The sequence below is a fragment of the Lonchura striata genome, chromosome 6 (assembly GCF_046129695.1).
Source record: "Lonchura striata isolate bLonStr1 chromosome 6, bLonStr1.mat, whole genome shotgun sequence".
Classification (NCBI taxonomy): Eukaryota; Metazoa; Chordata; class Aves; order Passeriformes; family Estrildidae; genus Lonchura; species Lonchura striata.
Window position 1 is genome coordinate 5,283,720 of NC_134608.1, and position 14,696 is coordinate 5,298,415.

At 44.0% G+C, this 14,696-nt stretch overlaps 1 protein-coding gene across 2 annotated transcripts in view; it reads right to left on the reverse strand.

The window, feature by feature from the left end:
- Positions 1 to 6,486: 6,486 nt before the first annotated feature.
- The window catches only part of RTN1 (reticulon 1), a 123,816-nt gene continuing 115,606 nt past the window's right edge, over positions 6,487 to 14,696 (reverse strand). For both annotated transcript variants that reach the window (XM_021554533.2, XM_021554534.3), the window contains 6 exons: positions 10,620 to 10,827; positions 9,579 to 9,717; positions 8,653 to 8,722; positions 8,220 to 8,266; positions 8,072 to 8,130; positions 6,487 to 7,309 (listed from right to left, as the gene is read on the reverse strand). In XM_021554533.2, the coding sequence (XP_021410208.2) occupies positions 7,267 to 7,309; positions 8,072 to 8,130; positions 8,220 to 8,266; positions 8,653 to 8,722; positions 9,579 to 9,717; positions 10,620 to 10,827 (566 nt within the window). In that variant the 3' untranslated portion in view covers positions 6,487 to 7,266. The remainder of the gene's footprint in view (positions 7,310 to 8,071; positions 8,131 to 8,219; positions 8,267 to 8,652; positions 8,723 to 9,578; positions 9,718 to 10,619; positions 10,828 to 14,696) is intronic.

Below are 14,696 nucleotides of genomic sequence, written 5' to 3' on the forward strand. Positions count from 1 at the left end.
TTGTGACTGGGGAGCTGTGGGAGTACCTCTGGCTACATGGCAGTAGGGAAAATGTTTTCTTTTAATTTGCATTATTGGTGTAGTATGTGAGTCACAGACGTGTGACTGCTGTGGAGAAAGTGGGAGGAAGAAAACACTCGAGATGAAGAGAGATTCTTGATTATATGATGATGTCAGAATTTAAATTGAAGCTGATTTCCTGAAAATCTGGTGTTCAAAAGAGACAGTAGTACTATCAGAATTTTACACTCCTTCAGGTTTTTTTAAGCTGGCACGTGAAAACTCAAGGAGAATTTTTGAGAGTTTTTCTCTCCACAGTTCACCATACTCCTATATTTCATCTGGAAAAGGTTGTAAATTGTATCATTTTTGAGGGGAGAAAGGTGTGAAGAAGTTTTCCAGGATTTCAAGGTTTCCAGCTAGAAGGAATACAAGAGGTTCTTCCCCAGGTAGGTCCTTCTAAGAAGGTTACAGCCCTCCTCTTCCTAACTAAGCACCTCAGATTTGCTGAATGCTGAGAAGTCAAGCTGGTGTTCTGCTGGTAACTGTTCAGTAATTATGCTTAACCTGTGCCAAAAGTGATCCTTTTTCACTCAGTGTAATGACTGTGAGGATGCTGGTTTCTCCAAGCAAGCATCTGTAGAATTAGGAGAAATTAAATTAGACCTCATGTCTAACTTGGCAAATGAGGAATATTTTGTGTAAAGACATCTGCTATTGAAGTCACTCCACTGCCTGGATGTTACATATACTTTTTTTTTGTTGTTTCTGGCACATCTACAAAATGTTATACGAATTTTTGAAGATTCTGTAAATGACAGATCTGTTGAAGTGAGTCCAGAGGAGGCCACAAAGGTGCTTTGAAGGCTAGAGCAGCTCTGCTGTGAGGAAAGGCTGAGAGCTGGGGCTGTTCATCTTGGAGAAGGCTCCACAGAGACCTGGGAGCCCCTTCCAGAGCCTAAAGGGGCTGCAAGAGAGATGGAGAGGCACTCTGGACAAGGGCAGGGAGTGACAGGACAAGAGGGAATGGCTTTGCACTGCCAGAGGGCTGGGTTAGGTGGGATATTAGAAAAGATTTTTTGGTTCTGAGGGTGGTGAAGCCCTGGCACAGGGAAGCTGTGGCTGCTCCATCCATGAAAGTGTCCAAGACAAGGTTGGATGGGGCTTGGAGCAGCCTAGGATAGTGGAAGGTGTTGAAACTAGATAAGCTTTAAGGTTCCTTCCAACTCAAATTATTCTAGGTTTCTATCTATCATTTATAGCTATCAAAATTCCATCATTTTTAGATCAGTCTGGAGTACTTTGTATCACTGCATCTAAATTAGAGGGCTATCAAAAAGAAGTAAAAATGTAACTAAATCCTCTTTACAGCTCGCTCATAAAGGGAAGTGTGTGCAGAGGGACCTTGGTGTGAATGACAATTAGCTTCGCTGGACTGAATTATTTTTTCAGCTGAAACAAAAAGACTCATGAGGAGGCATAAATTGCAGCCTTGAGGCTGAACCTCTTTAATATTCAATGAACAAGGGAAATGAGTCTGACTTGCTGCTGGAGGGGCAGACAGGAGGGAAAAGGAATGAAAGCATAGGTGTCCTTGGTCTTGAGGTTTCCTCAGACAGACTCCTTCTGCAGCTCTTTCCATCCTCTAATCCTGCCTCTGGTGCCTGCAGCATCCCCCAGTGCTTTGCCTGGGGCAGCAGGAGTGAGAGGGAAGAGGAGAAGGGAGCAATGCAGAGATGAGCATGTCCCAGCTGTGGAGGGATTGCCAGAATGCTGAACAGAACAGTAACTGCACAAGTAACTAACCTGCCCTGCCCACATCTGCTGGTGTCCCCAGGTTATAAATCTGACATAAATGTGGATTTAGAGCTCTTTCTCAGGGAGCTGCAGAAGTGGCAGCCCCTTGGATCAGATGCTGACCAGAGGAGAGCTCCAGCACACAGTGCCCTTTGAGCAGGCAGCAAAGCCAAGGAAATGAGCAGTTCAGATAAATGAGAGAAGCAGGTCAAGCCCATTTAAATGCTTAGGATCTGTCAGAATCTGTGGTATTGATGATTCCGAGGTTGTAAAAGTCTCTGTCTGTCAGCCCCGCTGCCAAAGCAGAAGCCATAATTGGTCTGTGCTGGTTTCCAGGTTGTTTATTCTGTTTATCTCTCACATGTTCTGCTGCCCTGCCCAGCTCTGTCCTGCAGGGCAGCGTGTGGGGCTCTGCCCTCAGTGGGATGTTACAAACATTAAATACCAGAAACTCCCTGGGCTGGATTTACAATAACGTGCCAATATCTGTCACCTACGTTGGACAGTGTGTCCCCAGCCTGAACCAACAGAAAATGCCAACACCACAGTGAAACATGGAGGGCATGAAGAAGGAGATAAAGGACAAGGCACACCCAATTTCCTCCATCTGGTCCCCTTTGGACCCCTCATCTAGAATCCTAAAATTTTACTTTTGCACCCGTGCCACACTTAATTATTACTTATATCAAACAATCAGAGCTTGTAATTCATCCTGTAAGATTGAAAACTCTTTTCCATGGACAGGGATCACAGCCAGTGTCTCTGGGGGCTCTGTCCAGGGGGGTTCCTGACCCCTGCCAGGGTCCCAGACCTGCCAGGGCAGCCAGAGGGAAGCTCTGGATTCCCACAAGGATCCACTCCCATTTCCCTGTGCAGAAGGGTCCCCACTCTCATCATCTTTTCCATTTTATCAGAGAGCAGGGCTCTGCCACTCTCTCCTGAGCACCAAGGAAGCCTGGCAGAAACGAGAAGAGCCCACTCCTCCTTCTGCTTCAGGCACTGCAGCTTTTGCCTCCTGTCACTGGACATATCTCACCCTGACCCAAATGCCACATTTCCTGCAGGGCTGCGTGTCCCAGCCAGGCTCCCTGGTGCCAGCAGCCTCACTCCTCTCATTCCTGGCATCCCAGGAAACCCACACACACACTGATGGGGCAGCTTTTAATCCTCTGCCTAAGAAAATAACATATTAAGAGGAATCAGGAAGAAATACATCACACCTGGTCTTCTCAAAGGTGCACTGGGCAAACACTGGGCTTGCCACATATTTCCCTGCCCATATGGAGAAGGAAGGGCTGGGAAGCTCACAGCTGATTTGTAGCCCACCAGGACAGGGATGGGAGGCAGATGCCACCTGAAAGCAAGCAGGGAGACAGGAAAAGCTATGAGACAGGTTCTCTTTAAATGGATTAGCTGCTCCCAGAATATTATAACATTCTTGTCTTCTCTCAGTGGGCTTTCCTGACACTCATGTGTTTTATGAACCTACTCTCACTAGATAAATATTAAGGAGCAGAAGGAGCATAAAAGAGATGAGTAACAGAGGCAAATATATGTGTAGAGGAATGGAATGCTGATGAAACACCAAGAATCAGGGAATAAAAACCAGTGACCTTAGAGAATATTCATATTTCACATGAAATACCAATGCAGTAATCATTTCAAGGTACAGGAACAGACATTTAAGTGACATAAAGCTCTGACGGAACTTTTAAGTAACCATCGAGCCTCTATTTGACAGGCAGCAGTTTAGGAGCAGTGTTATAAAGTTTCTGCAAGGTACAAGTGAAACCATGGAGAAGATATTTTAAAGTCATAGAGAGTGAGAAAAGACTCATGTAGATGTTCTGACAGTTTTGTCACCTGCCAGCATGGCACTCCTGATTTCATATCCCCAAGTCAGAGTTCAATTACTTTCAGTTCAAATTAGCCCAGTCATTTGGGCTGGCTTTCAAAGCCCAGCTCAGCAGGTGGACTTGTCTTCCTTGAAGAGCAGCACCATGTTGAGCAGATCAAAAGTTTTATTTACATTACCCAGCCAGTTCCCAACAATGGAAAGATCTGGTCTGTACCTGCCCCTGCATCTAAATAAACCTGTAGCATTCACCCTGGAGAGCTCTCAGCTTCCTCTCCAGAAGGGGAACATCAGAACCATGCAGAGATGAGGAGGGAGGCACAGCCCAGGTATTTGGCACACACCTGAACAACCTCCCTTGCTGAGGTGGGTCCTCAAAACACCCATCACTGGCTTAGCTCATTAAAGCAGCCTTTGAAGCAGGTGGAAAAGCTGACCCCTGAATCACTGGTGATTTGTTGTCCAGGTTCCTCACCCAAGGGACAATTTGAAGATAAATGAATGGTTTAACACTGTCCCTTGCATTTCACCCAGGTTTCTTACTTCCCAGGTTTCACCTGCCTAGAAACACCCACAAGTTTGCTGCTTTTACTAGCCAAGCTTTCCCACTGCTGCATTTCACTTTGCAAATGCAGATGAGAAACAAAAGGGCTTCACAGCTTGTGTATCTCAGAGCACAGCCCATGAGTGTGTTATTCTGCTGTCTTCAGCCATCTCCTCTAATCACACTAAAATATTTTAATAAGTACAGCTCGGTGTTGGCTATTTCCCCCCCCACTTGTTTGAAAACCAAAAAAAATGTATGTCCAACCCTTCCACAAGGTGCTGCTCTATGAGTGAGACTTCCCAGGGACACCAAGGGTGCCACCAACCTTTCCTCCCCACATGCACAGGCACTCTGTTATTGCAAGGTGTGTAGCAGGACCAGGATTAGCAGAGGCTGGCTTTCTCCAAGCTTCCATGTCCAGAGGTATCCCAGAAAGTGCTGCTGTGATCCTCGTAAGGGGATGGTGGCCATGAGCAGCATCAGCAACTCAAACCCTGCCTGAAACCCTCTGCTCCCCCCACATCCCAGTGTGGGATTCCCAGTTGGTCCCACCCACCAGGTTAAGCCACCCCAGCTGCTCAGCAGCACTTGCAGGCTGTTACTGCCAAATATTTGGAAAGTCAGAGCAGCTCTGAGGAAGTTGGGAAGTTTGCTTGGCAAGGTGGGATGTGACAAAAGGATGTGGGCTTGAGAGGTGTGTGTGCAGGGGTAGAGTCAGGATGATTGATGATTGGGATTGGAGTTTGAGAGAGGGTGATGCTGGAGGAGACAAGAATGGGAATCTTGGTCTCTATTGATTTAGGCTCTTGAGAATAGCTGTACTCTTCCAGAAGGTTTATTTGCTTTATTTCCAAATATGCATGAGATGAAGCTTTTCATTGTGCTTAGGGTTCAGCAATGCAAAAGGCCAGTCTTGGATATTACTGCAGTGGGGGTGTGAAGGAAAAACAAATTTATGGGACTAGGGGGATGGGACATAAAATGGGCTCATTTTCAAAATCAATATGTTGGGCCCATGCACTCATCTTGTAAGTAATAAGAATTCTGGTGGTCAATCTTTATCCTCAAGGATGCTTTGCATGGTCTGCGCTCCCTTCCTCAGAGACACAGGGAACACTAAGGCAGATAAAACTTGGAGTTCCTGTTGAATTTTAACTCCTGGCTGCAAACTGCACCTGCTAAAGCAAACATACTCCATTTGATCAAAAGCAATATATGTGCTTTTAAGACATTCTGTTTCTCATTGAGAAATAATGTTCCCATCTAGCTGCAAGTGACATGTAAAACCAAGCCTAGTATTTTAACATTTAGATATAAAGCTTAAATGAAAATAAGGGTATTTGAGACTTGTCACAAGAATTAACTAGCTCAGAGCCATCCCAATGTTTCTACCAACTCCTTATCTGCATATGGGTTTTATATTTAGATACAAACAGAACTGCAGCCTGGCCTTAGACAGGTGTCACTATGGCCATGTGGAACTGAGACAAAGGTGAATTAACGAGTGAGTCTAAGGGAAGACTTAAAATTTAACATGTTGGGATGTTAAAAATTTAACATGTTGGGATAGATAAAATCTAGTTCTTTGTATAAAAATATTTTTTCATAAAACCTTTGGGATTGAAAAAGAGAAAAACAACAATTTGGCCAAAGATATTTTGATGTTCACATTTTTATACCCAAAAAAAAAAAATTTCCACAGGTGTGTTCCACAAATGGGCAAATCAAGTATTTAACCAACTGTTTTGAAACACTTTTGATAATGCTCAACAGCTGTTTCTCTCCTCTGATGGTTCTCAAACACCAAATTCCAATTTTTAAAAACCTTTAAACCAGAGTAAATGCTTGTTTCAGCTGCCAGCCTCTGGATTTGCTATTGATTGTATTTAAAGCAGGTTTCAGGAACAGCTTTGGGTAAGAGAGCAGTTGGTGACAAGGAAACTGAAAAGCCCTTTGTGCTGTGCTAACACCTCCATACTGTGCTACTCGTGGTTTGCACAGTGAGCAAGGGGAGGAAGAGACCCTTGTTCATGTACCTGATATTTGCTACACCACCAACAAAAATAAACAAGCTGTGTGCAGAGCTCTTCCTTTTATTCCAAGGAAGATCATCAAGATGTAAAAATGTTAGATATTTACTCTTAGTTAGGTGCTACTCACTGGACTACACCATGATGTAAGGGCAAAGTGATGTCCAGTGGAGAGAAAAGGAGGGAAAATGCTCCTTTTTGCACCGTGTGTGTCCAGTTCCCAAATGTCAAGGTAATCCCAGCAGTGACAAGAAAAAGAACTTTTTACATTTAGTAACATTTATTTCTGCATTCGGTATCAAGTACATAAGTGCAAATATTCAGAGTCCATAATTAAGTCCATTAGGAACTACAGAGAATGTAATACAAATCGTAATAAATTGAACATGCTGGAACTTTCCAGTTACCATACATGTAAATCAGCCTGTCAATCCTTTACGACAAAAGTACTGGGTTTTGTTTTCTTTTTTCTTTTTTTTTTTTTTGAGTTATACAAAACTGATTACCATAAGTACTGCTTACTGTTTATTTTATTTGTGCTGGAAAACACTAAAACATCAGTCTACAATTCTATATAGTTAATAAAGATGAATCCAACCAGCAACCCAGTGACGTAGAAGCAATTTTAACTATTGCATCAAGTGCGCTAAGCAGGAAAGCCCCTAGCCACATGTAACATTAAAAGTTATAGAAGCAATGCCAATAGAAGAAGGAAAACCACTAAAAAAAATTTAAATAAAGAGGTCAATATTATTTAGGCTCTCACCATCATGCACTTTATAAGCAACACAAAAAACCACATCTAGTACACTTTTCTCTTTACTATACTTTAGTGCTTGACACAAGTGATTGCAAATATTCTAAGTGCAGAAGCAGCAGGGGAAAAGCACTGCTTCTGAGTTTTATGTTTCTAAGATTATGGTGTTGAGAAAAAAAAAAGAATGATAAATTTGCAGTAAAGTGTAAGAACAGAGCTGTTTTCACTCCAGATTTCCCCATTATGCACTACTGTAGTCAATGAATTTTTGATGTCTGCTTTACTCTGCCTTTCTCTTAGCACCTGGGATTTTAGCTTGAATCCTAAAAAATAAAGAAGAAAAAGAAAAAAGGATTATATGGTTGAGGGAGTTATTCCATTCCAGTGGTTCCCCACTTGGACTCTTATGCAGGGATGATCTCTAGTCCATGCTCAGTGTGTTGTCTCAACAGGTGAATTAAAGTGCCATGAGAAACAGAAGTGATGCCCATCCAGGTGTGCTTACAGGCCTGACTTCTGGTGGTTCATATAATCTAGGGATATGTTCAGTGATATTCTCCCCCCAACATTACTTCTCTATTTTCTATAGAAAGCCAGGAATATAGTCGAAAAATATAATTTTGAAAATAAAATTTCAAAACTTCACCCAGATCTTCTGGGGATTTGAAACACTGAAGATCATGTTGCTTCCAGGTATTTGCTTTCTGTGACAGGGTGGTGTCCTAATTCCCACTTTGGTCATTAATGCTATCAATTCATGTGAAGAACAAGCTTAGAGTGGTCAGTGAGGAAGAGAATTCTCATTCCTTCCTGTTTGTCCTGTCCAGGTGCCATTGTGGACACCAGTCCATGAGTGGGCTGCTCTGTCCACAATTCCCCAAACAGCAGGGGAAGGGACAGAAGGACGGAGTGCCTTAGCCTGCACTCAGCTGGGAGGGTTCCTCCAGGGATTTGCCCTCCCTCAACCCCTCACATTCCAGGATCTGGGAGGACACCACTGATAGGTCACAGTGTCCCCAGGACCACCCAGGTCCCAGCCACCCCCAAGGGCACCACAACCTCCCACAGTTGGCTGCTGAACTCACTTTGCCACCACCGTGTTTATGTGGGTCCGCACCAGCCCCAAGTATTGATCGATCTGTGCCTGCAGAGAGAAGAGGAGACCAAGTCAAGGAGGCAATAACCAGGCAGAGCCAGCCAGCCACCTCAAATGCACAGTGCAGACAGACCTACCTGGTACTTGTCATATACAACGGGGAGAGTAAACATAGACACCACAGCTGAGGAGAAAAAGAGCACAGTGTTATGTTCCTGCAGATCAGATTCCCCCAGAGCAGAGACCTACTTCGGTGGCAAACACGTTATCGTGCCACTTGTGCAGCTGATCCACCAGGGAGCTTTGTATTAAACATGCACTTTGCTCAAGCCTCCCAAATATGGAATTCCCCATTGCTCTGGGACTGGGAGTTGCATAAAACCATAAACTGCAAAGTAGCTCTAGAAGGAGGGACAGCGTAACAGAACAATTAATATTTAGGGAAGGGAAATAAATGGTGGTGGTTTAACTGAGGGGAAGGCATGCCAGGCATAGGGTGTTTAGTCTAAGTTGAAATCTGGAGGGAGTTCAAGTTAAAAATAGATTTTTAAAAGAAATGTTGGTTTTTACCCATTATCAGAAGAGTCAGGCCATTGAAGAGGGCTCCCACGTAAGTCAGCAGCCACATTAGTACTGCAAACTGAATTAAGAATGGATCATTACATCACCTCCAGTGCCAGCATAAGAAGAAAGCAGTTTGCTTAACTAGCTAATATAACGGCACATTAGCCTTTTTTGATGTGGAAGAGAGTGATTAAGGCACATTAGGAACTACTAGATAGTTTTTCTAGGTGTACAAACCTCATTCCCTGGTTCTGCTTCTCTCCCCTTAGCTCAGCTTTCATGTCTATTCAGGGCTTAAATTGCATCCATGTATAACTCTGCACTGAGAATGGCACAGGCAGATTTCTGCATCCAATTTTTATGATGGCAGGGGTCACCCCAGACAGGTTAAACAGAGCCCTGAAGTGGTAATCCCAGGGACTGATAACACTTGAGGCTGAAAGATGAGTACATTTTCCTAAAATTCTTCACTAATTCTGGAGCCTAACCTATGTCTGCTCTCATCATCTTCCCTTTGCTCTAAAGGACACCTGCTTGAGTATAAGACTAAAAATCAATAGTTATTTCAGCAGAGAGTGACAGAAGATCTTCTTACATAGCAGGAAATGCCACCAGATGAAATCCAGATTAACAGAGGGGACCATTATTTTATAACAAAGTAATAGAAAGCATAATGCTGGGATGCTTCTAGAACTGAGGTGGAGCTAAGCTGGTTCTGCAAATTTTTACATGCTGTATTACCTGTCAATATATTCAAATGCCAAATCTCTAAAGTGCTGGAAACAGTTTTTAAATCAAAAAGCAGAGCAACTTTCGTATTTGGAGCTACACAAAAGTAGGTTTCATGACAACCTTGTCAACACGGGAAGCAGCTCTTTGAAATGTAGATTGATCCTCTAGAGAGGGGTTAAAAATATTTAAAGCAATCCTACTTTTAAAGAATCCACGAGGTCCTGAACGAGAAAGAGTCTCCTCAGCTCTTTGACTGTGCTGTTGACGTATAGCTGGAGACAATCTGTGTATTTCTGGATCTGGTCCTGTGAAAGATTCATCTCCATCTCCAAGTAGGCTCTGCCAGAAACACAGGTCCCGTTACAAACCTGAGAAGCTTCCCCTGCTGTTCACGCTCAAACCCATCCACCTCATCATTCCCTCCTTCTCAGACCTCATTTCTTTGTGCTGGAGCAAAAATTTCCCCTCCCTGCAAGCCCAGGGCCACGAGCACACCCTCTTCACCCTGCATGACCCATCTCTGGGTGATGCTGAGCTGGGGCTGTTCACCTCCAGCCTTGCCCTCTTCCACACAGACCCTGGTCTTGATGGGATTTCTCTCTTTTTCTCACCCAAAGGGGGATACAAATCTGACCTGGGAGATTCCCCCACAAGTTTCTGTGCTGTTCTCTGAGCTGCACCCCCCCATCCTGAGTAGCTGCTCAGAGCTGGCCCAAGTGAAGCAGGAGGAGCAGCACACCAACAAGATTCTTTTTTAGTTGTGTGTTTGTAAACCACACCAGTTCCATGACCTGGTTGGCACAGCAGAGGAAAAAGGATCACCGTTCTTGTGGGGAAATCCACCCAGACCCTGTGGAGAGTGGGGAGTGCATTGGCACTGACACCATCGCTTAGATATTGCATTGCTGGAGAAAAGATATAGATAGTTGCCTTCTATGCCCAATAGATTGTACCCAGAAACAATGCTCTTTTCTCTTGCAGGTATGCTGTATTATCAATAGTTCTAAAGAAACTCCTTTTCTCTTTTTTACTTAAAATTTCCCATATCTTTTTGAGATAGAAATCCCATGTCCTAGAGGATGACGATTTTTGTGGCGCGCTGTTTTTCCTTCTCTTTCTGGTATCTAAGCCGACAGAACCTCACAATTTTTGAGAAACTGTGAAAATATTGTTTTAGGAGCAAGAAGGGAATTCCTTCTGGCACAAAAGCAGCGCTTGGGCATCACCACAAAGCCACTCACTTGAAGGGGTGGCCCTCGTCCGTCTTCTGCACGGCCTGTAGGACCGATTTGTAGATTCTGAAGCTGATGGTGGCCGAGAGGCCGGCCAGGGCCAGGTAGGCCACGACGCTGACGACGCTGAACTGGGTCAGGGAGAAGAGCAGCAACAGGAGGCTGCCGAAGACGATCCCCGTCTGCTTGATGTCACGCCAGTACAACAGGTCAATGGCTGGGGGGACAAGAACAAATCGTTAAAGGCGGGAGCTGCAAAGGCATCGGCCACCAACCACCCTGGGTGACCCTCGACGTCTCTGCTCACAGCAGCACCAACAGGAGCTCCTCAGCAGGAGCAGCAGGGGGACTTGAGTGATGGGCTGAGGAAATTGCAGCCGATGACCTACTTGAAATCCTTGTTTTGCTTGTGCCCGTGCCGGGGTTGGGTAAGATGGATGAGTATCTCCAACCGCAGCACGGTGGGTGGGTCCCTTGCAGCAGCAAGGCAAGTGCAAGCTGGGGTTTGTGTTGTTGCTAGGGATGTATGGAAGATTTCAACCTACCTTGCATTTACTCGGTCTGAAAATTCCAATTTTTTATTTGCTGTTTCTTTTTGGTTTTGTTTTTTTTTTTTTTTTTTTTTTCCACAAGTTCAAACGCCAAATACTTGATCAAAGCGTTTTCCAGTTTTGGTTGTTGATAAATGAATGAGAATGTCTGGGGCTAGCCACAATAAACCACTTTGCCATTCATTTAATTTTGTTATTTCATAAGTTTTGAGGAAGGAAAAGACGCCTGGTTTTACCACTGCTTAAGGGTTCCATGAGTAGAAAATAATTTTTCAGATAAGGCCTTCAAATAAAGAATAATCTCTCTTGCTACTCAATCCAACCTCAGAATCAGAAATAAAAAAGAAAAAAAAAAAAAATAAAGAAAAAAGCTTTTGGCTTGTTATATAAGTTCCCCTGTCCATAGAAGGTGCTGGTTAGAACAAAACAAGTGCATAAGACCATTCACAACTAGTGTATTTTTAAATTTTTAAAGCAGTTAACTTTTACAGTGTTTTGCACCCACTTTGCATATTTTATTTTTTCATATTTTATTTCAACCTCTCCAGCAAAAAATTTTAGCATTGGAGACAGTCATTAAAATAGCAGAATTTTATGAAAGGATTGCGGAATATCCAGTCCACAAAGGTGAATTTAATCTGTTTACACCAACAACCTGTTTCTGAGAGGACTCTTCATTCAGCCAGAGAACGTGCTCATGACAACCTAAACAAAACAGCTTTAATTTCACACACTGCACAGGTCCTCCAAAACAGCTTGAACACACCACCAGCCAAACAGATTTCAGAGATGCCACTTGTCAAATCACTGAACAAAGAGTAAATTCAGGAAAACTGCAATCTGTCAGGAAAAAAAAGTCACCGATACTAAAAGAAACAAAATTAATCCAACCTCTTAGTCCCAATCATCAAATCTCCAAAAACTGTGAGTCATCACGGCGTGTTTGCCTTCAATGAGTTCTATTACTCATTACTATTACACATATTAGCCTTGCTTTACAGTGATGGGCTTGAGTGCAAAAATTGCTGTTGTATTACTGAGCTCTCCTCTCTTCATGCACCATTCACATCCAATTATATTCTCCATCAATATACTCTATATATGAACTTTTTGCTATTTTTAAGCATTTAGCACCAGACCTATTGAACATGAGCACACATGACTGGATCCTGTGGGCTGCATGGAAGCCACAGGACAAGGGAGCCTGGTGCCTGTTTTGGGATCCTGGGTGGTAACCCCACAAAACAGGGACCAGTCTTTTACAGGTAAGTGCCCATGCCTGCTTCCTGCAGAAAACCTGGGGCAGGGAGTATGGAATACTCCAAAATGCAGTTTTGCATTGTCAGAGCACCTGGATGAGGAGGTTTAGCAGCAGACACAGCTGTATTGCAGGACACAGCTGGAGCTCCACAGATTGCTCACAGTGATGGTGTGATGGAGCATGCAACTCCATCCTGGCAAACCATCCTTACAAAATGGCATCCACAGCACAAGAGTGCAGGTTTGGCCATTTTTCATATTCTTTTTCAGTAAAGGTACTTCAAAATCCTGCAGCACAACAACTGGGTGCTCCGGTCACCAGTGAGCATTTGGACAGGAGGTGTTATATTTTCTGTGAGGGTGTGAGGCCCTGGCATAGGGTGCCCACAGAAGCTGTGGCTGCCCCTGGATCCCTGGAAGTGCTCCAGACCAGGCTGGATGGGGCATGGAGCAAGTGGAAGGTGTCCCTGCCCATGGCAGGAGGGGTGGGATGAGATGATTTTTAAGGTTCCTTCCAACACAACCCATTCTAAGATTCTGTGATTATTCACAACCTGATAATTTTTGTGCTCAAAAGTTACTCTGTCAGAGTACTGGAAATCTAAGCAAATCTGACTTGGAGATACTTAAGTTGTTTATCACACAAAACCTTAACATTAAATTAAATAGGCACAGGTGAGCTGGTGTATGTGGTACATTATCTGCTGATGGCAGAAAAAGGACACATGCCAGGGGAAGACATTCCCTGGGACACAGGCAGTAGAGAGGCAAACAAATGAGGACTGAGCCAAAAAATACAAACTGAACTCCAATAGAGTTCCCTGAATCAATCCTAATTAATTATAAGATCCAAAATGACCAACTAAGCCTTTTCCTTCCGATGATCTTCAAACTCATACTCCTGCAGACTGGCAGTGGGCTGCATTCTCATGTAGAGAGATGCCAAACTGCTTTTTCTTTCTCCTCAAAAGGGAAGATGCTGAGTTACTCAAGACAGACTTGACCAGGTATGTTTGTATCCTGAAAGTCATCTGCTCCTGCCGTGGAATGACTGGGATATTTACTCAGCTGTATCAGGTAAGGAAAGGAGCAGAGCGAGATGGACAGAGGCCAAGTGACACAGTTCTGGGAACAAGTGCATGTGTAAGGGAGGAGATGAAAAAAGCATCTGGCCTCTTTCTCCAGCCAAAGGAGAGCTGGGAGAGAGGGATGCTGTGTCTTTTAGACCTGAGGCAAATATTCCCATGTGCATGGAAAAAAAAAGTGCAACTGCTAGTTGGAAAATCTCAGCACAGAAAAGGGAAATACGAGTTCAGTGATTTTTACATGGCTCTCCCAGTCCATCCTTGGGAGCACAATCCCCTCACCCACAGCCTGCCAGGTCTGTCAGGATTCTCAAGGGCAGGAACAACATCTGCCTTCTCCTCATCTCCCTCAAAGGGATGGAGCTGCAGCACTGCTGACCTATCCAGCTGCCTGGGTGGTATTTGATGTTCCTGTAGCCATTCCTCCTCCTCTTCCTTATGGAGAAGGGACTGAGCCAAACCTCTTTGCAAAACGTGACACAGGAGGGAGGTGAACCTCAAAGATCCTTGGGAAGGGAAGGGAAAGAAGGAGAATCCAGAACTATAAAACAGTGGAAACTTGGGAAGACTTTGGACAGGCCTCAGGGATTTGAGCTGTGTCAGTTCCCCTGGAATTTGGATGCTGCTAAAAACACCTGAGCTACACCTGTCAGAGCCATGTTTTCTCCTGCAGTTGCAGCTTCAGTCACTTCAAAGGCATTTTAAATTATTGGAATGGAATGGAATGGAATGGAATGGAATGGAATGGAATAGAATAGAATAGAATAGAATAGAATAGAATAGAATAGAATAGAATAGAATAGAATAGAATAGAATAGAATAGAACTGTTTCAGTTGGGAGGCACCTACAAGCATCACCTACTCTAACAGCCTGACCAATTCAGCACTGACCAAAATCTAAAGCATGTTTTTGAGGGTATTTTCCAAATGCCTCTGAAACACTGACAGGTTTGGGGCACAGACCATCTCTCTAGAAGCCACTTCCAGACTTTGACCACCCTCTTGTAAAGAAATGCTTCCTTGCTGAGACAGTAGTTAAAAACATTTTTCTCCTACATTTCCTTACCTAAACAAATCTCCCTTAAGAGCAGGGACAGGAGCTCTGGGTGCAGAATGCCCCAGCTGGGATCCTTTGTCTGGCTTCCTAAGAGTGCCATTTTCTCCTGTAACCATTTACACCAGAGCCAAAA